At 51.6% G+C, this 24,762-nt stretch overlaps 1 protein-coding gene across 2 annotated transcripts; it reads right to left on the reverse strand.

The window, feature by feature from the left end:
* Positions 1-1,584: 1,584 nt before the first annotated feature.
* ACKR1 (atypical chemokine receptor 1 (Duffy blood group)) lies at positions 1,585-23,824 on the reverse strand. 2 transcript variants are annotated; one of them, XM_073322430.2, is made up of 3 exons: positions 20,471-23,824; positions 5,442-5,565; positions 1,585-5,342 (listed from the first exon to the last, which is right to left on the reverse strand). In XM_073322430.2, the coding sequence occupies exons 2-3, from the start codon at positions 5,457-5,459 to the stop codon at positions 4,416-4,418; spliced, it is 945 nt and encodes a 314-aa protein (XP_073178531.2). In that variant the 5' UTR covers positions 5,460-5,565; positions 20,471-23,824; the 3' UTR covers positions 1,585-4,415. The 2 variants fall into 2 exon arrangements, with proteins under 2 accessions (XP_073178531.2, XP_073178529.2); XM_073322428.2 differs by lacking the exon at positions 5,442-5,565 and having other exon boundaries at positions 20,471-23,822.
* Between the last annotated feature and the right edge of the window lie 938 nt (positions 23,825-24,762).

Raw genomic sequence — 24,762 nt, forward strand, 5'->3', positions numbered from 1 at the left:
ATGGCTGCCGGCACACAGATGGAGTTGTGGTTGTACGGCTGCCTGCAGGCAGGCATTGGGCAGATGGCCGTGGTGTGAACTACAGAGGGGTCTGGCTTGGCAGAGGGGCTGCAGTTTAGTGTGGTGGACTGGCCAGTGAGCAGCCCCCTGTGGGGCGTGCCCATCCACAGGAAGCCCTCGCGCATTCTCAGGGACTGTGGGGGCGGGGGGTACTTCTTTAACCAGCCAGTCATAGTGCCCTAAGCAGCCCAAGAAATGGGAGTTTTAGGACAGGGCCAGCCTGTGGGGGCAGGGAATGTCACCCCCTGGGGGAGAAGCCCCTCATACCCACAGCTTGTCACCTCTGCTCTCTGCACAGACCAGTGAGGGGCAGGGACATGGGGGAGGTGGTCCATTGTACACGTAGACCCCCCCTCCAGCCCTATGAGATCTCACCCTGGGGGGGGCATTGTACTCTTAGACCCTTCCCCACAGCCCCATGAGGCTGCACCCCAATGGGGCTCCCAGCAGGGTAAGTTCCCTCTTTCCCTTCCCCACCTCATTCCTTATCCACATCCCACATTGTGCTCATGCAGCTTTGCCAGCGTCAGCCCTGGGTTGTGGTTCCTGGTTCCATAGCTCCTCTCTCCCCTACACCCCTGTCCCCTCTCCCTGTCTGTCTGCCCCACTGGACCCCTTCCACTCTGTCCTCTCACCTCCCACCCTAACCCCTTCACCCCGCCCTTCCTCCCTAACACTCACTGCCCTCCCTTCTTCCCCCACATATCTGGGGAGAGCACCTCCACTGCTCAGCACCTGGGGGCTCAGGGGAAGATGCACTGAGCTGGGAGTCTGGAGACCTACTGGTTGCTGAGAGGATCTCTGTGCATTCCACAACTGAGCAAGGCCTTGGAGCCCTCTCCATGAGGGAGGCAACATTTTTACAGAGCCCGTACCCTGTGGCAAAATTGGACATAGACCCTTGGTCAGGAATACAACAAATCCAAGCCCCAGACTCGCTGCCATTCAGAAGGCATTTGCCGTAACTGTGTACTTGGCTACTCTGTTGGAAACCACTAGACAACACTTCCCTGCCAGAACCAGGAATAGATTATTATTTATTGTTTGAATGGCAGAAGCACCTAGAGGTGCAGTTAGGAATGGAGGCCTCATTGTGCTAGGTACTATGCACATCATGGGCTGCCCCAAAGAGCTTACAATCGATGTATGTGACAAGAGACGAGGGAGGTTGTGATGTTCCCCTCTGGTATTGTCTGGACCAGTGATCTGCTAGGTCACTCCAATCCTTGACTCTGGGAGCCAGCCTTACCCTGCTCTGCTGTGAGAACCCCCACTCCTGGGCTGTTCACGCACAGCCTCTGGCATGTAAGCTGCTCCTTGGATTGTGCAAATGAATTACACTAGCCAATACCTCTGGTCCCAGACACAAACCTAGAAACCTCTGTCTTGCAGTGTCCAGTTATGCCTACTGGACGTTACAAGCTTATATGAGTTCATCAATTTAACAAAGAAATTGATATGTACCAAGCTTCTTCTCCCAAGGGGAGTCTCTGACATGCTTCAAACCAAACGCACTGCTTCAGGTAGGATAAACAAACAGATTTATTAACTATAAAGATAGATTTTAAGTGATTATAAGTCAAAGCATAACAAGTCAGATTTGGTCAAAGGAAATAAAAGCAAAACTCATTCTAAGCTGATTTGAACATTTTCAGGGCCCTTACAAACTTAAATGCTTTTCACCACAGGCTGGCTGGTTGCCCTTCAGCCAGGCTCTCCCCTTTGATCAGCACTTCAGTCGCTGGATGGTGGTGGTGTCTGTAGGTGTAGGTGGAAGAGAGAGAGAGCATAGCAAATGTCTCTCCCTTTTATCATGTTCTTTCTTCCCACTTGGCTTTGCCCCACCCCCGCTTCAGAGTCAGGTGAGCATTACCTCATCGCAGTCCCAAACTGACCAAAGGAAGGGGGGTGACTCACTCGAGAGTCCAACAGATCCTTTTGTTGCTGCCTAGGCCAACGTCCTTTGTTCCTATGAGGCTGGGCTGGGTTTGTCCCATACAGGCCTTGATGAGGTGTGAACTGCCCCTCTGGTCTTGGAGAGTTTTTCCCTGGGTTTGCTTTAAGCCGTGAGAGTACATTTTCAGCCTCATAACTATAAACATGAAATTATAACCTATAACATTACTATAACATTAATTACTATAACATCAATGCTCAGTACATCATGAGCCTTCCGAAGACACCTGACATGACAAATTTTGCATTGGATACCTCACAATCATAAGGTTGAACATGGGGATGCTGGATGTTCCCCCGAGGTACAGAGCATCACAGAGGTTACACAGACAGCTCCGGGAGCACAGCGAACAGGGACTGTGCAGCAGTCACAGCCCAGCAGCCGCCCAGCTACCGTCCAGCCTTTCCTAGGCAGCAGACCTAGGTGGGGCTTGGAGAGGTTTCAGTCTGAGAACATTGTGGTTTTGCTTGTCCCCGGCATAAGGGCAGGCGGGGGAGTGAGTGAGAAGGTGCTTCTGGGATGAGCTGACTGATGGGTGCTGAAGGCTGCATCATTAACAGGGGGGAAGGGCGATGGCTCAGTGCCATCTAAAAGATGAGAGTTAGTTGGGCAGGCCATAGCTGGGAAGGGCTGATGTGTCGTTTGTGTTCAGTGCCGTGGCGGAGGTGGGGCCAGCATAGGGAGGCACAGGAGGGTGACCTGCTGAGCGCAATGAGCCAGGCAATGATCTGTCAGTAGTTTTTTGAAAGGGTTTAAGGGGGAAGATGGGGTTTGTCAAGGCCAGAGAGGAGGAGAAGGATGTGGTCATGAAGGTGAGAGATGATGAAGGCATGGGCCAGAGACACAGCTGTGTGGCCAAAGGACAGGCTGGGTCTTAGACATGCCTGGCTGGAAGGAGGGATATGATCCAGACAAAGCATGGATGTCTAGAGAGAGGGACGAGTCAAAGGCAATGTCCAGGTTATGGGCGTGATGGTGGTGGCAGGGGACCAAGAGAGCAGGGTGCTCGGAGAGCTTGGGGGACAGATTAAGTGCTCTGTTTTGGACAGGTTGAGATTCAGGGTTTGTCTTCAGGGCACAGTTAACTCGAGCTCCCTATGCTCTGGTGACTCCTCTCGAGTCAGCCCAGCTCACGTGAGAGCAGCCCCACTGTGCAGTAACCCTCCAGCTGCTGTGTCCACATTGGTGCTCCTGTGAGGCGCTATGGCTCCTGGGGGCACATCCCCTGGTTCTTAGCACTGCTGTGAGCTGCAGCTCTGTGGATTCTTTCCCAGTGAACTAGGGGAGAATTTGTCTGTCCTTGCTGGGCCCACAGGGGAATTGTAGGAAGGTGCTGGAGGACTAGTAGCACTCGAGTGGAGCTGGCCTTCATCCACACGAGAGTGGTTGTGTTAGCTGCTGACAAGTTGTGTTTGCCCGAGCTGTCGCCTGTACCCCCGATGGCCCAGCTAGCTCCAGTTAAAAGCAGCACACTTGAGTGAGGGGTTTGTGTGAGGATGGGAGGAGAACAAGAGGCAGCGCTCCTGTTATAACTTGAGTTAACTCTGCAGTGAAGAGGTCCCGTCCATCGCCTGCAGGTTGTTGCAGCCATGTTGGTCTCAGGATATGACAGAGACAAGGTGGGTCAGGTAACATCTTTGACTGGACCAACATCTGTCGGTGAGAGCCAAGCTTTCGAGCTGCAGAGTCCAGGTCTGGGACAGGTTCTCAGAGCTCCGTGCAGCTCAAGAGCTTGTCTCTCTCACCAGCAGAAGTTGTTCCAATTAAAGATGATACCTCACCCACCTTCTCCTGCTTCAGTTGGTGGCAGGAAGCTCAGGTGAACAAGGGAGCTTGGTCAACTCAGTCCTATGGCTGTGAATGCTGCTTCCACAGCCCCGGGGCAGAGATATGGGGGTCTGACTTCCCCCTTGCCCACCGGCACCTTGTGTTGTCATTTCCACTGGTGGGAAGTGGGATGCAGCCGCTCTGCCTGGGTGGAAATGATGACAGAAAGTGCCAGGAATGGCAAGTCGAGCTCAGGCATTTCAGCATGGGTGCCTACATGGCCATGCAGAGCATGAGCTGGAGGACATGATGCTGCCCCCTGTGTTGCCAACTCTCATGAGTTTGTCATGAGTCTCATGCATGATAATTATTGTTTTCCTGGAGCCAAGTGGAGATGTGGTGACTTCAGCCTTTACTCTTAAAGAAAAAGTCTGTTTCCGGCCTTTGTGGCTATAGAGAAAGCAGCACTAAAGGCTCGAAAAGCAGAAGGCAAATAAAAAGTGCCCCAATATTATTTTTACAGAATCGCAGGATTTAAAAGCCAATCTCATGATTTTTGGTGAGCCTGACTCGTGCTTTTTGAACATTTGGGGTCGGCAATACTGAGCCCTGGCACATGTTGTGCTGGCATTCAGGGGGGGCCTGGGTCAGCATGCATCCTTTCGTGATACAGCCCTGCCCCGAGAAGCAGCAGGGGCCCGAGGCAGCAGTGCAGAATGCCGAGGCCCTCTGACAGCCCCAGGAAGAAGTCAAGAAACTCCTGGAAATGGCAGCTGGTGTAGAGAAGCTGCCTCCTCACCAGTAAGTCCAGGAGCAGGGCTGTCCCGTACGGCACCCAGAGAAGGAAGAACAGACACGTCACCCCAACCCGCAGGTGCCAGCCACTCCTGCGCCATGTCAGCACTGCCTTGGCCATGCCCAGTGCAGCAGGGAGCAGCATGAAAACAGCCAGGCAGGATGTGACATGGGCCAGGTACCACCAGGCGCTGTCCCTCATGATACAGAGCAACTGCGGGTGCCCCTCCGTTCCACTCAGCAAGGCAGCTGGCACTGCCAGGAGGACAGCTGCCACCCAGAGAGCCACGGCCATGCACCAGTGGTGCCGGCTGGGAACCCATTTGCCCCACATGGCACTGCCTGCGCCGGCAGCCACCAGCAGCCCCTCAGCGAAGAGGCTCCCATGCCACAGCATGTACGCCACCTTGCAGAGCCCGTCACCAACGACCCATCCTTGGCTGATGCCGGCAGCAAAAAATGGCAGCATGGCTGTGAAGATGGTGGTGCCAAGCGTCAGCTGGAACAGGGAGGCTCTGCCAGGGGGCCAGCTCCAAAGATTCCGGCAGTTGGCCAAGGCCACCACCAGGGCCAGGTTACTCAGCAGACCTAAGGCACAGACTACAGCCAGGAAGTTGAAGGCATAACTGCGAAAGAATGAACAGTAGCCACTGTGGCAGGGCGCAGAGGCCAGGGTGTCATAAGTCAGTTCAGAGTCATAGGAGTAATTCACCATCATGTCCTCAAAGCTGTAGCTGCTCATGTTCAGTTCCAGGTGGCTGGCCTGGAAAAGAGAAACATCAGGTAGTTCAGCCCTGTGCCCCACCCGGGCCGGCATTCCTTGACCATTGGGCTGCTCTATGTGCCCCAGGGGTTCACTCACTGGGTGATGGGGGTGCATTCTTTGGCCACCAGCAAGTCCCAGGAATTCACCTATTGGGTACTGGAGGATGTGGTTCTCTGGACTCCAGGCAGCTCTGTGGGTAGCAGGGTTTACACGCCGGTTGCTGGAAGGAGGCATCAGGGAAGGGCAACAAAAATGATTAGGGGACTGGAACACATGACTTATGAGGAGAGGCTGAGGGAACTGGGATTGTTTAGTCTGCAGAAGAGAAGAATGAGGGGGGATTTGATAGCTGCTTTCAACTACCTGAGAGGTGGTTCCAGAGAGGATGGTTCTGGACTATTCTCAGTGGTAGAAGAGGACAGGACAAGGAGTAATGGTCTCAAGTTGCAGTGGGGGAGGTTTAGGTTGGATATTAGGAAAAACTTTTTCACTAGGAGGGTGGTGAAACACTGGAATGCGTTACCTAGGGAGGTGGTAGAATCTCCTTCCTTAGAAGTTTTTAAGGTCAGGCTTGACAAAGCCCTGGCTGGGATGATTTAATTGGGGATTGGTCCTGCTTTTGAGCAGGGGGTTGGACTAGATGACCTCCTGAGGTCCCTTCCAAACCTGATATTCTATGATTCTATGATTTTATGATGATTCTTGGGACACCACATGAGGCCAGCATGGGAGTTGAGTAGGGATTACTGTTTCTCACCCCAGATTCAGAGTTTATTGGGCCATGTGGCTGTGGGCCCTGGGTAGTGTTGTCCCCCCAATGAACTCTTGTGCTGATGGAGTTGGGTGGTGCCTTTTGCTGGGGTGATGGCTCTGCTTACCGCTGCAGTACCAGGCCCTTCCACCTCCAGGCCCACTCTAGGGAAAGGGGCAGGAACTACTGTGGCACAAGGACCAGGGGTTGGTATGAAATGCATGTGTGAGCAAAATTTGGAATTTCCATCCCCTGGAAAATTCCAACATCCCTACATTCCCCATATCCTCAAACGAGGCAAAAATGATTAATTTTTCCCATGGAACAGACATTCTGAAGAATTTCAGTTCCAAAATGTGGCAATGTTTTATTTCAGCATATACAGTCAAAATGAAACAGTTCAATATTCCTGAAATCAAAATGCTTCATTGCAACATTAAACTGCATTTTCCCATAGTGACACATTGCATTATGGGAGTTGAGTTCAGCAGCCTGATACTGCTATTCTCCCTTGACCCAACTACATTCCTGGAATGCAACCTGAATCATGAGATTCCCATGATGCACCATGCAGCTCAGTCAGATTGCCTTATGAGCAAGGTAGTCCTCCAGGGAGTCTGGCTCATAGAAGAGAATGGGAGTCAGGACTACATCTCCCATAAGTAGGGCCCTACCAAATTCAGGGTTCGTTTTGGTCAATTTCATGGTCATAGGATATAAAAAAATCTTAAATTTCATTATTTCAGCTATTTAAATCTGAAATTTCACAGTGTTGTAATTGTAGGGGTTCTGACCCAAAAAGGAGTTGTGGGAGTGGGGGGTTGCAAGGTTATTGTAGGGGGCTTTGTGGTTCTGCTACCCTTACTTCTGTGCTGCTGCTGGTGGCAGAGCTGCCTTCAGAGCTGGGCACCCGGCCAACAGCTGCCACTCTCCGGCTGCCCAGCTCTGAAGGCAGTGCAGAAGTAAGGGTGGCAATACTGCGACCCCCTCTAAAATAACCTTATGACCTGCCTGCAACTCTCTTTTGATCAGGACCCCCAATTTGAGAAACGCTGGTGTCTACAGTGAAATCACACAAAAGACCAGATTCCACAGTCTGTGACGTGTTTTTCATGGCTGTGAATTTGGTAGGGCCTACCCATAAGGCAACGTGACAGTGGGAAATGGTATAATGGCCATTTAAACCAGTGAAACGTTCCGATTTGGCTCGAAATGACCTGCAGTGAGCATTTCAGTTTACTCGACAGAAAATTTAAATTTTTCAGTACAATCAAAATTTTCCTGCAGAGAATTTCAATTGTTGTGGAAACTGCATATTTTTCTCAGAAAATCATTGCACCAGAATATTCCCAACAAACTCTACTTTACAAGGCGCGCCATGGAGATCCCTGCTCCATCCTGGAAATCTCTGCTCCATTGAGCAGGTTGTTGATCGCATAGACATAGGCCTAGATTGTGCAACACTTCCTGCTGCTGGCAGCACTCTGTTCATACCTGTGAGTGACAAGTGTTGCACAATCCAGCCTGTGGAACCTTCTGGTTGTGCCATTGTGTTTGGACAAGGAGTTTTAAAGGCTGCACTCCTATGTCTTAGTCTCTGACCAAGTTCTGCACTGAGGGCTCAGAGGGAGCCTCCTCACACCCATTTGTCACATCTCAGTGGTGCCAGCTTAGCTACTTTGTCAGTAGATTTAGCGACTTTTTGGTTTCCCTAGTGATAAAATAAGTGTCAAAGTGACCAGTGACAAATCTAGCGACTTTCGCTGCCAATTACTGTGACATTCAGAGAAAGTCACCAATATGTATAGTTACAAAATCATTCACAAGCAGCTCAGTAGTGTTAATAAAATCCATTCCATGCTCTTCTTACTACATTCTGCTGCACACCAAGTCAATGTCATTATGTCTCAATTGAGCATGTCCTCAGAAGGAATTGCATTCCAGGGCTTCTTGGGCTGAGATCACAGTATTCTGCAGGTGAGGAAAAGAAGTTTGTGGAGGCTAATTGAATACTTTGCTAAAGCCAGGCGCACTTTGGAGAGAGCAGCACATTAGCCAGGGCTCGTTTTTACCCAAATGTTCTTTCTTGCTGCTCCGTAGTAGGTAGCACAGCCTGTGATGCAGGGAAAGATGGGTAATGAAGCGGGCTGGGTGGGCGAGGCAGGTTAGCCAGTGAGGAGAGGAGCATGGATGGAAGGTGGGGTGGGATGAGACAGGGCCACGTGCCCCAAGGGGATGGGGGTCACCGTGCCTCCAGGAACAAAGCCCTTACTACAGGATCAAAGGTGGAGCTAGCTTGATTTCGGCTCTCCTTTACTCCTTCCCCTGGCTGGCCTTAACTGCCCAGCTGGGGGGGATTGGAAAGGGGTCTGGCTAGCAGATTTTTGTTTACTTTCAGAGTCATAGAATCATAGAATATCAGGGTTGGAAGAGACCTCAGGAGGTCATCTAGTCCAACCCCCTGCTCAAAGCAGGACCAATCCCCAACTAAATCACAACAGGTTAGTGAAAGGGAGAGCCCAGAGCTGAGGGGAAGAGGGCTTCACCGGAGCTCGGTGCTGCAGGGAGCCAAGAAAATAGATTTAAAAACAAAAATCTGCTAGCTGGACCCCTTCCCAATCCCTCCGCTTCCAGGGTTTGATTTCTGAAAATAGTTGGGCAGCTAACCCCCGGCCAAGCCAGGGGAAGGAGTAAAAGGGAGCCAAAATCAAGCTAGCTCCACCTTTGATCCTGTAATAAGGGCTTCATTCCTGGAGAATTCCCATTGGGGCACATGGCCCTGTCTCATCCCACCCCACCTTCCATCCATGCTCCTCTCCTCACTGGCTAACCTGCCTCGCCCACCCAGCCTGCTTCATTACCCATCTTTCCCTGCATCACAGGCTGTGCTACCTACTATGGAGCAGTGAGAAAGAACATTTGGGTAAAAACAAGCCCGGGCTAATGTGCTGCTCTCTCCAAAGTGCGCCTGGCTTTAGCAAAGTATTCAATTAGCCTCCACAAACTTCTTTTCCTCACCTGCAGATTACTGTGATCTCAGCCCAAGAAGTCCTGGAATGCAATTCCTTCCGAGGACATGCTCAATTGAGACATAATGACATTGATTTGGTGTGCAGCAGATGTAGTAAGAAGAGCATGGAATGGATTTTATTAAAACTATCAAGCTGCCTGTGAATGATTTTGTGACTATACTCACCTGGGCGCATATATATATAATTCTTTGTTGAATTCTCTGGACATTTTGTTTAGTGACATTTTTGACTCCTTTTGAGTGCTTAAACAGCTATATCTAGCAACTTGTCAGGGTTTGTCTGGTGTCTTCCTGCTCTGTGGAATTGGCAACCCTGCAAGAGTCTGATTCCAGCTGCTGTGGGGTGGAGTTCGATTCCTGGTGCCTCCTCAGTTATGCCCCATCTACCTGGCTGTCCTGCTCAGACACAAATATAGGGTTGTTTCATAGCGAGACGTTTCTCTGTACGAAGGCACATCGCTTGGGGGGCCTGCCTGAAGGAGCCCCCATGGGCCCCCTGAAATGTCCCACCTGGCCCTGCAGCTCCATCACTTTAGGACTCTCACAGACAGCCCTGCCCTGCCCTACCCCTTTTTTTGCCTCTGTTTTCACTAACAAGGTCAGCTCCCAGACTGCTGCGCTGGGCATCACAAAATGGGGAAGAGATGGCCAGCCCTCTGTGGAGATAGAGGTAGTTAGGGACTATTTAGAAAAGCTGGATGTGCACAAGTCCATGGGGCCGGACGAGTTGCATCCGAGAGTGCTGAAGGAATTGGCGGCTGTGATTGCAGAGCCATTGGCCATTATCTTTGAAAACTCGTGGCGAACCGGGGAAGTCCTGGATGACTGCAAAAAGGCTAATGTAGTGCCAATCTTTAAAAAAGGGAAGAAGGAGGATCCTGGGAACTACAGGCCAGTCAGCCTCACCTCAGTCCCTGGAAAAATCATGGAGCAGGTCCTCAAAGAATCAATCCTGAAGCACTTGCATGAGAGGAAAGTGATCAGGAACAGCCAGCATGGATTCACCAAAGGAAGGTCATGCCTGACTAATCTAATCGCCTTTTATGATGAGATTACTGGTTCTGTGGATGAAGGGAAAGCAGTGGATGTATTGTTTCTTGACTTTAGCAAAGCTTTTGACACGGTCTCCCACAGTATTCTTGTCAGCAAGTTAAGAAAGTATGGGCTGGATGAATGCACTATAAGGTGGGTAGAAAGCTGGCTAGATTGTCGGGCTCAACGGGTAGTGATCAATGGCTCCATGTCTAGTTGGCAGCCGGTATCAAGTGGAGTGCCCCAAGGGTCGGTCCTGGGGCCGGTTTTGTTCAATATCTTCATAAATGATCTGGAGGATGGTGTGGATTGCACTCTCAGCAAATTTGCGGATGATACTAAACTGGGAGGAGTGGTAGATACACTGGAGGGGAGGGATAGGATACAGAAGGACCGAGACAAATTGGAGGATTGGGCCAAAAGAAATCTGATGAGGTTCAACAAGGATAAGTGCAGGGTCCTGCACTTAGGACGGAAGAACCCAATGCACAGCTACAGACTAGGGACCGAATGGCTAGGCAGCAGTTCTGCGGAAAAGGACCTAGGGGTGACAGTGGACGAGAAGCTGGATATGAGTCAGCAGTGTGCCCTTGTTGCCAAGAAGGCCAATGGCATTTTGGGATGTATAAGTAGGGGCATAGCGAGCAGATCGAGGGACGTGATCGTTCCCCTCTATTCGACACACTACAAGAAGGATGTGCATAAATTGGAGAGTCCAGCGAAGGGCAACAAAAATGATTAGGGGTCTGGAACACATGACTTATGAGGAGAGGCTGAGGGAGCTGGGATTGTTTAGCCTGCAGAAGAGAAGAATGAGGGGGGATTTGATAGCTGCTTTCAACTACCTGAAAGGGGGTTCCAAAGAGGATGGCTCTAGACTGTTCTCAATGGTAGCAGATGACAGAACGAGGAGTAATGGTCTCAAGTTGCAGTGGGGGAGGTTTAGGTTGGATATTAGGAAAAACTTTTTCACTAAGAGGGTGGTGAAACACTGGAATGTGTTACCTAGGGAGGTGGTAGAATCTCCTTCCTTAGAGGTTTTTAAGGTCAGGCTTGACAAAGCCCTGGCTGGGATGATTTAACTGGGAATTGGTCCTGCTTCGAGCAGGGGGTTGAACTAGATGACCTTCTGGGGTCCCTTCCAACCCTGATATTCTATGATTCTATGATTCTAAGTCCTTATATTTGTCTCACTCTCACACAGCTTCTGTCTCTTGTTCCTTTTGGACTCCAAAAGGTCACAAATCCCTGTCCTCTCAGTGTGTCCTTCGTGCTGGCTTTTGTGCCAGTCCACTGGTCTGCTCCCAGGTCTTCAGTTTCCTGCCTGGCTGACCTTTTCCTTTCCCCGTTTCCACAGACACTTTTTTCCCCTGGCTGCATACATGGATCCCACATTCAAAAACATCTGTCTGCAGTGACAGCAAGGCATAAACCACTAGGAGCCAGGTTTATTGGCTGTTTATAGTTGCCTTTGCATTCAATGTTCTCCTGCAATATTCACACAAAGTAATTGTGTTTGTGTGGATGTGGGCAGTCCTGGCTTGAAAGGTGCAGTCACACATCCTAGTACCTCCTGTTGGATTAATTACTGTGGTGTCATGCTTTTGGACTGCGGTTTTTGGTAACACCCAGCTGTGCGAATAAACAGTGTCCCATCTAGACCACATGTAGGTACAGGGCCAAGTTCAAAGACAAATCCAGTCTGATGTAATTTACCCTTTCTCTCAGCCCCTTCAGCACGTCACCCCAACTCCTAGCCTCCACTCCCATGCCCCTCTGCTTCCACATCACCTCTGACCATGGCTCTCTCAATCTAACCAGCTTGCATTGTAACCCACCCCAGCTGAGTCCCCCTTTCTCCTTGGTAAGGAGGTTGGATGGTGCCTGAGTCAATGTGAGGAGCTGTTTTCTGCGTAGGGTGACCAGACGTCTGGATATAAGGAGCTTTGTCTTATATAGGACCCTGTTACTGCTCCTGACCCCTGTCCTGATTCTTCATACTTGCTATCTGGTAACCCTAGTTCTGCCCTCAATTACACCGGTCCAGTGCCACAGTGCGGAGCTGAGGGCCAGGGAGTCTAAGTCACAGCTCCTTGCATCTCACCTCTGAACATCAGCCTCTGGAGAAGTGTGGAACGGGCTGGGGAGAGATGGCCAAGGGCCTGTATCTGGACTCCCATCAGGAAGGACTAGGGAAGGGCAGTGTGGAGGTCTCCAGGCTGTTTAAGGAGGATGGAGGAGTGGGAGAGGTCTCTGTGGTCAGAGCAGAGGGTGGGGCTTCTGGGCTGTACGTGAAGAAGAGTGTGAGATGTTGTAGCCACTGGGCCATGCTGGGGAGCTGGGATGAGGGGGGAGGGTTGAGTCTCTGGTCTAAGGCAAGACATTTGTGCCCCTAATGAGAGGCTGAGCTGGAGGATGGGCCATGGGCTCTATGTGTTTGGGACAGGGGGCTCATGGCCCATGCTGGAAAGGCTGGTGGGTTCAGGAGAAGGCTGCTGTTTTGTGGGCGGAGGCCAGGCTGGGCCCCGGGCAGAATTATAGCTGTGACTGAGATGAAGCTGCCTTGCTAACATTTATTATTACAACCACTGTCTCGTAGCCAGGATGCTTAGAATTAATGGAGCTTATTTACAACTGTAAGCAGAGTCAGGATGAGCTCCACCCTGACATCTGGTGGTGAGGTGTGGCAAGTTGTGGAAAAGAACTTCAGGGGTCGATCTCATTTGCATAGGCACACCCACCCTGCCTAGAATGAGGCCATAGCCGCCCAAATGGTCACTTTGGCTGCTGTGGAATCCTCAGTGTCTCTGTTATTGGGGCAGGAAGAATAAATTATTATTACCCTGATTATGGGAATCAAGGACAGTGGAACTGTACTTGGCCTTTTGTTATGCTGGAGGGACTCGCCATCAACTAAGTAGCACTTGCTAGGCAAGGGACATGGGTTCCAAAACTCTGTGAATTGAGAGAGGTTGGGGACAGGTATTAATGCTTGGTGGTATGGGTCCTATATGCTAATTGTGCTTCTGCTTCTCTCCACTGTGGAATATCAGAGCTAATTTTGATTCCATTAGGAGGCTACTGAGCTGAATTCACCTTGGGCTAATGGTACACCAGTGCTGAGGCTCTCCTACTACAAGCTGAAATCACAAAAGAGCTAAACTTACTAAGAGCTGAGATCACTGAGTGTTGTGTTAAGTAGTGGGGGAGCCTGAAGCTATATGGTAGAGCAGTTTGCGGGACAGCGAGCGGAGCGGCTGGCAGAGCATTTCAGTTTGCGGAACGGCAAGCGGAGTAGAGCGGCTGGTGGAGCAGAGCAGTTTGAGGGATGGCGAGCGGAGCGGCTGGCGGAGCGGAGCCCCATGGAGAGGTGGGACATCAGCTTTGGACCACGTAAGGTGCCCCTTAACACCACCCCCCCCCCCAATCTTCACCGAGGTTGGGAGGTAAAACTCTGCAGATAAATTTTTGAACTCTGGGGCTGCCCTGACCAAGGACAGAGACTTTGGGGTCGTTGGACTTTTGGGACTTTGGGTGATTTTGGATTGCTGTACTCAAGAACCAAAGTGAAAGGACATGCCCCAATTTGCTTGGGGTGGGTTTTGCTCATGGGTTGTGTTATGAATCCTGTTGGTGGTGTTTCCCCAAAATAATGCCACATTGTTTCTCTCTGTTATTAAAAGGCTTTTTGCTACACTCAGACTATGTGCTTGCGAGAGGGGAAGTATTGCCTCTTGGAGGCACCCAGCGGGGCTGGTGTATATTTGTCCCAGGTCACCGGGTGGGGGCTCGAGCCTGTTTTGCATTGTGTTATTGGAATGGAACCCCTAGATACTGAACTTGGCCCTTGTTGCTGCCAACTCTGACAGGCAGAAGGGTTACACGACCGTCACTATGTCTTAAGCAAGTGTGTTATCTGAGTGTAACATTCATTATGTGTGAGGCAGGCTAGGCAGGGCTGGGCTTGGGCGCTCACCTGCTGGCACAGTCCAGGAGAGGGGGAAGGTGGTGTGAGGGAAGGAGGGGCAGACAAACACCATGAAACAAGCAGTGATCACCTGGCGTCTGATGCTGGGTGAGGAAAAGGTGTCTCTTGGCTACACTCGAGCTGGAGGTAACAGCTATAAATCCCTTTCATTACGCATAGGAAATAAGGCCTAGAAGTGGCCTTTTCCTAACATCCCATTGCAAGCTGAGCTCTGTCAGGCAGCAACTGGGTCTCTTTCATTGAGCAGATGTTTTGTGACATGAGCTGGAACCTCCTCGAGTCAGTGATGGACAATCATTGACACCGGTCTCTACAGCACCTTAGAGCCCAGCTAATCACCAACTGAGTGGGGCAGCAAAGTTTGTTTTTTAACCCTCATTCAACACCAATTTGTGTTACTGTAACTGCAAAGCATGACGAGCAGTGTTTTCACTTAACAGATGTTTGTCTAGAACTTTAACTCCATCATCACAGAGTTTTTGTTCGATAATTTTCTTAGTTTTTGGAAAGATTTTTAACTGTAGAGAATGAAACCGTCATGTAGATGCTGCTGTTGGAATTTGGACCTAGGAGCAAACTGGCTTCCAGCAGCGCAGGCTGTGTGGACAGTCATGGAGTGCGGCTAGGAGACTCCATTTCCTTAGAGCACAAATCACCAGTGTAGTGCTCTCTGGGTACCTCACAATGTTAATGCTTAGACATGGAGCTGGAGTCACCTCCTCCACCCAGTTCCTCAGGTCTCTCCACCCTAACAGGGCCAGCTACTGTGGCAGAACTGGCTGCAGGCAGGAAGGCAGCCATACAATCAGGAGTTTCCCTTGCCTCTCCCTAATTGGCCTGTGATTTATGACCTGTGACACAAGACAAGAACAATGGCCTGGCAGGGCCCCTCTCATCATCCACAGTGGGAACAACTGGCCTCATTTCCCAGCACAAAGTGAACCCTCCTTAGCCGGTTGTTGGGCTCAGCCCAACGGACAGTGGGGAAATCCAAGAGGCAGATTCCCCTCCCTTATGGGCCTCGCCCCTCAGACTGGATTGCTGAGGCTGTTTGAGATAGGAACAGAACAGCTTGGCAGTGAAGTATGGGGGGCCAGCAATGCCTGGCACTGTGGGGAGCAGGGCAGCCGTGGGTCCCACAGAATTGGGTCTGGGTTTGGCTGTTTGGAGTGTCTCTGGATACAGAGTGTTAGAGAGCCCAGGGCAGGGATCTCACCACCAAAAGCCCTTCAAACAAGTCCAGACTGGAACGGGACATTCCCGAAAACAGCCCCTCTGCGCTGGCGTTGCACGCGACTGTTGTGGGATCACGGGCCCAGTCTGGTGGCCTGACTGAGGGCTAGTGATCTGCCTGCTCTGTGTGGGATCCAGGCCTCAGTCTTCCCCTTGGCTTCCTGTTTCTCAGCAGAGGAGGCCACAATGAGGGAGAGAGTGAGGGACCAGGAGCAAGGGGAGGTGGGGGGAGAGGGACAAGGCAAGCACAGGTGAAAGGGGAGCCTAGATTCAAGGGGGGCCCAGGGACAAGGCAGGCCCAGGGGTGAAGGGGACCCAGGTGCAAGGGTGGCCCAGGGATGAGGGGGGCCCAGGTGTTATTGGGGGGCTCAGGGATGCAACAGGCCCATATGTAAGGGGGGTCCAGGGGCTGGGGGGTTCAGGTGTAAGGGAGGCCCAGAGACGCAGCAGGCCCAGGTGTAAGGGGCACCCAGGAACACAGGCCCTCTTTGACTACAGTAGGAGCTAGATAAAGATGAAAGAAAGCGGAGGTGCTCTACTTAGCAGGGAAAGAAAGCTAATAACTGAGGACAGCAAGAAAGCTGGGGTGTTTTATGCCAATTTTTTTTCAGGCTTCATTAAAAAGATTAATGGTGACCAGATATGCAACAGGACTACTGTTAACAAGAAGGGGGAAGGAACACAAGCTAAAACAGGGCAAGAACAGGTTAAAGAATATTGTGATAAACTGGATGTATTCAGGGCCTGATGAAATTAAATGACAAACTAGCTGAAGAAATCTCAGAACCATTAGCAGTTACCTTGCAGAGCTCATGGAGGACAGGTGGGGTCCAGGGGACTAGAGAAGGGCAAACATACTACCTATGTTTAAAAAGGGGAACAGACGATCAGGGGAATTATAGACCAGTCAGCCAACTTCGATACCTGGAAAGATCCTCAGCAAGTTTACACTAAGCTAGGGGGAGAGGTAGATCTACTGGAGGGTAGGGATAGGGTCCAGAGTGACCTAGACAAATTGTAGGATTGGGCTAAAAGAAATCTGATGAGGTTCAACAAGGTCAAGAGCAGAGTCCTGAACTTAGGACGGAAGAATCTCTTTCACTGCTTCAGGCTGGGGACCGACTGGCTAAGCGGCAGTTCTGCAGAAAAGGACCTGGGGATTACAGTGGATGAGAAGCTGGATATGAGTCAGCAGTGTGCCCTTGTTGCCAAGAAGGCTAAGGACATATTGGGCTGCATTAGTAGGAACTTTGCTAGCAGATCGAGGGAAGTGATTATTCCCCTCTATTCGGCACTGGGGAGGCCACATCTGGAGTACTGTGTCCAGTTTTGGGACCCCCACTGTAAAGGATGTGAACAAATTGGAGCAAGTCCAGCGGAGGGCAACAAAAATGATTAGGGGGCTGGAGCACATGACTTACAAGGAGAGGCTGAGGGAACTGTGTTTTTTAGTCTGCAGAAGAGAAGAGTGAGGGGGGATTTGATAGAAGCCTTCAACTACCTGAAGGGGGGTTCCAAAGAGGATGGAGCTAGGCCAGGCTGGGGCAAACTTTTTAGCCTGAGGGCCACATCGGGGTATGGAAATTGTATGGCGGGCCATGAATGCTCACAAAATTGGGAGTAGGGGTGCGGGAGGGGGTGAGGGCACCAGCTGAGGGTGCTGGCTATGGGGTGGGGCCAGAAATTAGGAGTTCAGGGTGCAGGAGGTGGCTCTGGGTTAGCGTGTACGAGGGTGAAGGCTCTGGGGTGGGGCTGGGGATGAGGGGTTTGGGGAGAAGGAGGGGGCTCCAGGCTGGGACTGAGGGGCTTGGAGGGTGGGAGGGGGATCAGGGCTGGGGCAGGGGGTTGGGGTATGGCAGAGGGGTGTGAGGGGTCTGGCTGGGGGTGCAGGCTCTGGGGGGGGCTGGGGATCAGGGGTTTGGGGTGCAGGAGAGTGCTCTGGGCTGGGACCAATGGGTTCAGAGGGCAGGAGGGGGATCAGGGATGGGGCAGGCTGTTGGGGCATGGGGGTGGGTGAGATCTCTGGCTGGGGGTGGAGCTGGTGATGAGGCGCTTGGGGTACAAGAGGGGGCTCTGGGCTGAGATCGAGGGGTTCAGAGGGTGGGAGGTGGTTCAGGGCTGTGGCAGGGGATTGGGGCGCGGGATCAGGGGTGCAGGGTCCGGGCAGCGCTTACCGCAGGTAGCTCCCGGAGGCATGTCCCCCTCTGGCTGCAAGGCACAGCCAGGTGGCTCTGCGCGCTGCCCCGTCTACAGGCACCACCCTTGCAGCTCCCATTGGCCGTGGGGGCAGCGCTTGCAGACGGGGCAACGTGTGGAGCCACCTGGCTGCACCTGCGCGTACTACATAGGAGCCGGAGGGTGATCGTGCCGGCTGCTTCCTGGGAGCCGCGCAGAGCCGGGCAAGCCCCCGACCCCGCTCCCTGGCTGGAGCGTGGGAGCCGGGCAAGCCCCCGACCCCGCTCCCTGGCTGGAGCGTGGGAGCCGGGCAAGCCCCCGACCCCGCTCCCTGGCTGGAGCGTGGGAGCCGGGCAAGCCCCCGACCCCGCTCCCTGGCAGGAGCTGAGGGCTGGATTAAATGGTCTGATGCGCCGGATGTGGCCCACGGGCTGTAGTTTGCCCACCCCTGAGCTAGACTCTTCTCAGTGATGGCAGATGACAGAACAAGAAGTAATGGTCTCAAGTTGCAGTGGGCGCGGTCTAGGTTGGATATTAGGAAACACTATTTCACTAGGAGGGTGGGGAAACACTGGAATGTGTTACCTCAGAGCTTTGATCTCCTTCCCCCAGTGAACCTAGCTTAGGGGGAAGGGAAGGGTTGGGGGGGATTCTGGCGGCTGGGGAGGGGTGAAGTGGGGCAGAATGAGAATGTGGGGAACAGCCAGGGAAGCCTAGGGGTCAGGAACAGATGTGGGAGGCTCAGCAGAGACTCGGGTAATGTGGGACCAGAGAGGAAAGCAAGGCAGGACCAGCTAAGAGACAGGGGAGAATAATAACAGGGTGGAGGAAATGCCAGTGAAAACCGGCTGGAGCTGCAGCTGGTGGGGAAGGAGGGACCCTGGGGAAGAGCAGGCTGGCTCTCTGGGGCTTGTTTGCCATGCTTGGCCCCAGGGGGCAGAGCTGTCCAGCCTGTGACACTGGGGCCCCGCTGGCATCCAGGCGAGAGGGGAGAACCAAAGCCAGCCCTGGAGATGGGGTGAGTGTGGGCCTAGGCACATGCTCTTTCATGGGAAGCAGCCAGTCCTATGCCCAGCTGTCCCCTCTGCCTGCCCCACAGGGCGCAGGAGCAGCAGCATCAGGAAGTCGTGTTTTCAGAGCTAATGCTCTGATCATCATTTTTACAAAGCCATTTTCCTGGGGCAAAGGTCGTAAATCATGGTCAGTGCCTGGCTCAGGGCCCCAGGACAAGGCTGCAGCCAAGCTGCCAGGCAGGCTTGATGCTGGATGCTTCACAGATGCCATGGCTCATGCAGCCATGATACCAGCCAGCCAGCTAGCCATGCTGGGCACAGCTCTCAAGCTGGTGATAGCAGCTTCCAGCTCTAGTGCTGCAGACAAGAGCCAGTCTGCCCCACATGATGACCACTCACTGACAAGGGGATCAGGCAGGAGCTGGGGGATCTGTGATCTGTGTACCAGCCAGCTGCCTGGGTTCAGTTTGCAAGTACAAATGATACTGCAACCCCCCGAGCTCCTGTGCTGGATGGGAAGAGGGGGAACGATGCCTCTGGATAAACAGCACCACTCCCAGGTTGTCATTGTTGGTGTTCATCCCCATGGAATCCACTCCTGATGATTTAGGAGTGGCCCAGGACTGGGATGGCTGGGGATTGGGATTGAGACGCATGGGAAGCCCAGGGAAGCAGGGAGCATCCCTCTCCAGTGTCCCCTGTTTGGAGAGATGTCACTCATTTTTGTCTCACCTGCATTCCCCCCAAGCTCAGAGTCTCCTCACTTTATTGGAGGAAATTGCCATCAGAAATAATGACTCTTGCAGAGGAGATTCTAGAGCTACTTTCCCCAGGAAGGAATCCTGCAGTACCTTCCCCTTCCTGCAGGGAGAGCTGGCGTGCTCCTTGGTTTGGGTCTTTGTCCCACTTGGAGCAGGGAGCGGAAAGCCCCCGTCACAAATCATAGGTACAGGGCGTCTCTTCCCTGGCACTGGCAGGTGGAGGGGGAGGCAGGAGGAGAGCTGAGGGGGGAAATGCTTTCCCATCCCATGGAAGTTTTCAAGAGCTAATTTTTTCCCCATTCCACATCAGCTGGACATCAAGCCCTGTCAATGTTTTCCTGGAAAAACCAGAGAGCGAGCGAGAGCAGCGTTCAAATATCCAATAGTCCAGAGGTTCAGCTGCTCTGCTGGAGACCTGGGATCACATCCCAGCATTGCCTGGCTTGGTGCAGGGCCTTGAATCTGGGGCTCCCCTCAGTACCCTAACCCCAGGATCTGTCCTGACTTAATTACTCCGACTAAGCAGAACAGTGCAGACAGCCATACTGGAAAGAGGTCCTATAGCCCAGGTTCAGATGTGGGCCTGGGGAGTGCCCGAAGCACTGGGCTGTCAGCAACTGGGACAAGGCCCTGTCTGGCTTTGACCAGAAATTTTATTCTGGAGCTGAGAAACCTTCCTGGGCAGTTTCACAGATGCCAAGACAGTCCCAAGGAAAGTCTCTGTTTCCACGACTCACCATTTTCCAGTGAAAACCTGTTTTGTCAGAAAGCCCTGACCAGCTGTACTCAGGAGTGAGGAGCGTTAACCCAGCAGGTGCCTGTGTAATGCCGACAGACCCTGGTCATCAGCGGGTGGGATCAAACTGGGGACCTCTGAAGCTAGCCTTAGTGCATGAGCCTCTACCACATGAGCTAAAAGCCACCTGGCTGTTAGCTAAGGCTGTAGAGCAGACCCATTTAACTCACTCTGTAAGTGGTCTTGGTGCCACTAGATGGGACAGAACACCACACCCAGAAGTTGTGTGGGTTACACCTGCACCACTTCACACTCTGCCTTTACTCTCAGCCCCTCACCTTTACTATGGGAGCGAATCTATTTTAGGAGGACAGTGGAGGTAGGCAAAGGAGCCCCTGGACTCACCACAATGATGATGCAGTTCCCCATGATGTCCGCGTGCTGTGCGAATTGTGGCTGATACAGGAGAGCTCTCTCTGCCTCTGTCTGTCTCTCCAAGGGGAGGGGACAGGCTGCTGTTACAAGATAAGAGCTGGGACACCAAAAACAAACTTTCTGCTCCTGTAAAACCCCCCCGAGTGAAGGAAACAGGAGGAGGCAGGGCTGCCAGTAAGTTCCTGGAGCCCTCTGGGCAGGAAACACTCCTGGAGGGGACCAATGTACTGGATATCCTGACAGGGTCCCCAGTGCCAAGGAATGCATCTCTTTTCCAGGCTTCCTGTCTGAATGCTTCATATACATGTTCCAGGCCCTGAGACAGAAGCATGCCAGAGACCTGACCCGACTGACTCCATATCTCAGACTACACGTAGCACCAACCTACAGCCAGATTGTAGCCAACCCCACATGGCATCCTTCGGGGTCCAGTTCACTGGCCTGCATGGTGTGGGCACCTGTCCTTCCCTGCTCCTCCCAGTCTCACGGCCCTCCCATTCCACCATCACCCTCACCTCTCTGGCTTGTTCGATTGCTTCTTACCTTAGAAATGTCAGAACTAGTGATCCTTGGATCCCCTGGTTCAGCTGGAGGACTCATGGCTGGGCTTACCTGTGTATCAGGAGCTTTTTCTCCCTGTTACTCAAAGGGGGTGGGGGGGCAGGGTTTGGATTTTTAACTCAGACCTCCTTTTTCCAAGTGTGGATTAGGCATTTGAGTTACACAGGCATCTATAAAAGCAAACTCAACCCAAAGTGTGTCAGACAGTCTGACTACGTCTCCCTTCCCCACTTTGCTGCTATCTCTTATGTGCCTGGGCAGATCAGATTTGCATTTCTTATGTCAAAAAGACAAACTCTCAGGCCTTCATCATCCTTATAATCAAACAGGAGACATAAAGGCATAGGCCCCTCTTCATCCCATTGCTGGTCAGCTCCTCAGTAACCTGGCTGGGCAGTGTCTGTCGATAGTTGCTTTCTGGATTTAGCTGGAGCACCCAAGCTATTCAGCAGCCCCTAGGCTCGGGATCCTAGCACTGATTTTCTGCAGCTATACCCTGGAGAGCTCAGCATCTCCTTGGCTTTTCTCCCAGGCTAGAGCAAGACAGGTTCAGTCACCGGATGTCCCTCCCCTTTGTAAGCTCCTGGAGGGGAATCTTCCTATATCTCTCCCCCTCTGTGCTGAGCTGCGCACAGACTGTGCTCAGTGCAGTGCATGGTCCATTTGGGGCAGGGGGGTGAGGGCTGTGTTGGCCAGGGGTAGGGCCAAGAAGCGGGTGCCTGTTGCCCATCCTCACAGCTGTTACTCAGGAAGGGAACAAATACCCAAGTCAGTGACCTTTTCTGTGTTGTTCCCCACCCCTGCGGGAATCTCTGAGGGCTGCTGTAGTCTGGAGGGAGCCCACCAAAGGTAGAGCCAGTGTGGGATTACAGCAGGCCCAGGGCCCCCTGTGGATCCCTTAGGATCCAGCAGATCTCCAGGAATCATTACCCTTCGCTGGGTCTGTACTCTTTTACTGACAATGAATAAAGCGATGGCTACCTGCTCCCTAGAGATTAGCAAGAGCCAGTAAATAGATCTTGAGATTTATCAAATAGCTTCAAAATGACACAGATCTAGGCTCAGATTCCCCCCACCCCACCATACTCTGATGGGGTGTAATCTCCCTAGTGGGCAAAGAGGAGGGTGTGGTTCCTCCACTAACTCACCCCACTTATGAGCCTACCAAAGCCTCCGAAAGGGCTCTGGGCGCCACCAAAAGTAATGACTTGTAATTAGCCTTCAAATTTCTGAGGGGTGGAAAAAGAATGCGGCTGTTTCGTGGATAACATGCTGTAGTATTTAGTAATTACACACTAAGCAACTGTGTTATTTTGCAATAATTTTATTAAATAAATGAAATGACTTATTCTTTAATTACCAGAGAATACTAAATAATTCACCAGTTAGCACTGATCAGAATGAGTGACTCTTATTGTGAACTACTCACAGAACAAGTAAACCTGTTTGTAAAAAAGCTGAATTGTTAATTCCCAGTCATCAGCATAATATTGCAACATGTGCAGTGAAAAAGCAGCAACTAGGCAATAGCCCAAACAATAACTACCTATCAAACAGCTCACCCTAACTATTACACATGACATATAACAACCGTGATAAAAGAACCATTACGGTTACCATTTAAAGCCCTCAGAAATCAGGAAATGCCAGAATTAAGGCTGCTCATGTCACCTGAATTCTGCCCCTGTGTGCGTCTGCATTAAGAAAAGGTCTTTTCCAGTATTGTGCAGGGATTCTGCAGCAAAGCCAGGGACAGAATCCAGCTAGCTTGGGCCCCAATCCAGAAATTTAACCACAAGAGATGTCTTTTTCTTCAGACAGTTCCCTCTCTCACTCACTGTCCATCCTGTGCACTGAATGAGGCAGGAGTTCTATGGAAAAAATAGCATGTGATTATAAAGACTGTGACTTAATGCAGACACTCAAAGGGGTAGCGCTAAGATTTCATGGGCAACTGTGCATTGGCATTTCCTGACTTTTGAGGGCTTGACTTTGCAAACTTAACATCCTGCTCACGTATTTTGTAGGTAATTTTCCAGCTTTTTAAAACTAAAACAGAAACAAGAGGAATCCCGTCATGTGGAATCCTCAGGGTTGGATGCTTTAGACACACAGGATCCACCTCTAGCACATGCACTAACAGTGTGTTAGGTGAGAAAAATTAAATATGAAGCAGTTATGCCAACCGAACCAAAGTCAGGCCAATAAAGGTTGCTGGGAAAGTCCCTGAACGAGATAAATAGAATAAAAGAATACTTGTTTAAGTTGCAGGGAGTAAGAAAAAAGGGGAGGCCTGCATTCCTGCATTTTTGTACCAGATGTTCTGGGAGCTGTCTTGTTGAGATACAGAGGCGCTGTGTTCCACTCCTTGTTTTTGTGTTATGTCTGTTCTTAATGCCTCGTCTCCTGGTTGACACCCATACTGATAAGAAAGTTAGTGAAGCATTATGATTTGCTAAAAGTTATAACAATAAGGGGGTAGAAGTGCATGCATAATAGAGAAAGAGGATTTGAACTAACAAAGGGGAGGGGTAGGCTGCTTTATGAATAAATCTGTGATGCGACAGAACTGTCTATAAAAAACTATTAGTTTTACTTAGAGGCTGCTGGTTCTCTTTGGAGACGGGCTGCTCTCTATTGTTCTGTGCACTCTTCCATAAAGAGAGAGAAGAATGAGGGGGGATTTGATAGCTGCTTTCAACTACCTGAAAGGGGGTTCCAAAGAGGATGGCTCTAGACTGTTCTCAATGGTAGCAGATGACAGAACGAGGAGTAATGGTCTCAAGTTGCAGTGGGGGAGGTTTAGATTGGATATTAGGAAAAACTTTTTCACTAAGAGGGTGGTGAAACACTGGAATGCGTTACCTAGGGAGGTGGTAGAATCTCCTTCCTTAGAGGTTTTTAAGGTCAGGCTTGACAAAGCCCTGGCTGGGATGATTTAACTGGGAATTGGTCCTGCTTTGAGCAGGGGGTTGGACTAGATGACCTTCTGGGGTCCCTTCCAACCCTGATATTCTATGATTCTATGTCCCCTCGGGAGCTTTGCTTTCCACTGCATTGGGGCATTGCTTGAAACGCACATCAGCTAAAAGGAACAAGCTGGGCCTGGTAAGTCCAGGCTAACTAGTCTGGTGTGTGTGTGTGTGCACGTGAGCTCATGAACATGTTTCTGTGCCCAGGCTCATCTGTGCATGTATCTTGGTGCATGTATGCATGTCTCTGGATACCTGCCTGTGCCCCTGTAGCCCATGGAAGGGGCAGGACACAGGGTGTGTTGCCAAGCACTTTGGGTGTATGTTGCTAGGTTTGGGGGTGGGGGGTCACTGGCTCCTATCCAGCTCTGGCCATGATGTGGGGAGTTGCCGCCTGGCCCTGTCTGTGCTGGCTCTGTGAGGTGCAGCCACTTTCCTATCTGGTATCTGGTGAGGTTCCCCTGCTCCCCCGACCATGACTCTGCTCTCCCTGAATTAGCACTTTCCCCAGGGTCGGCTGTCACTGGTTTTTAATTTAGTTCCATTCCAGCCATTGCCATTCAGGCTACTCAGAGGCAGGGTGGGCGATGTCTTGGGGCACCCGGCTCTCATCGGTGGCTTATAAATCAGCCAGGGCCTGTGCAGCACCTCTGACTGCCAAGCTGGGAGCCAGCTGGTGTTTGCTCAGGCTGCCCCAGAGCAGAGAACTGGCATAGCCCACAGCCCGCT

The sequence above is a fragment of the Lepidochelys kempii genome, chromosome 24, assembly GCF_965140285.1.
Source record: "Lepidochelys kempii isolate rLepKem1 chromosome 24, rLepKem1.hap1, whole genome shotgun sequence".
NCBI lineage: Eukaryota > Metazoa > Chordata > Testudines > Cheloniidae > Lepidochelys > Lepidochelys kempii.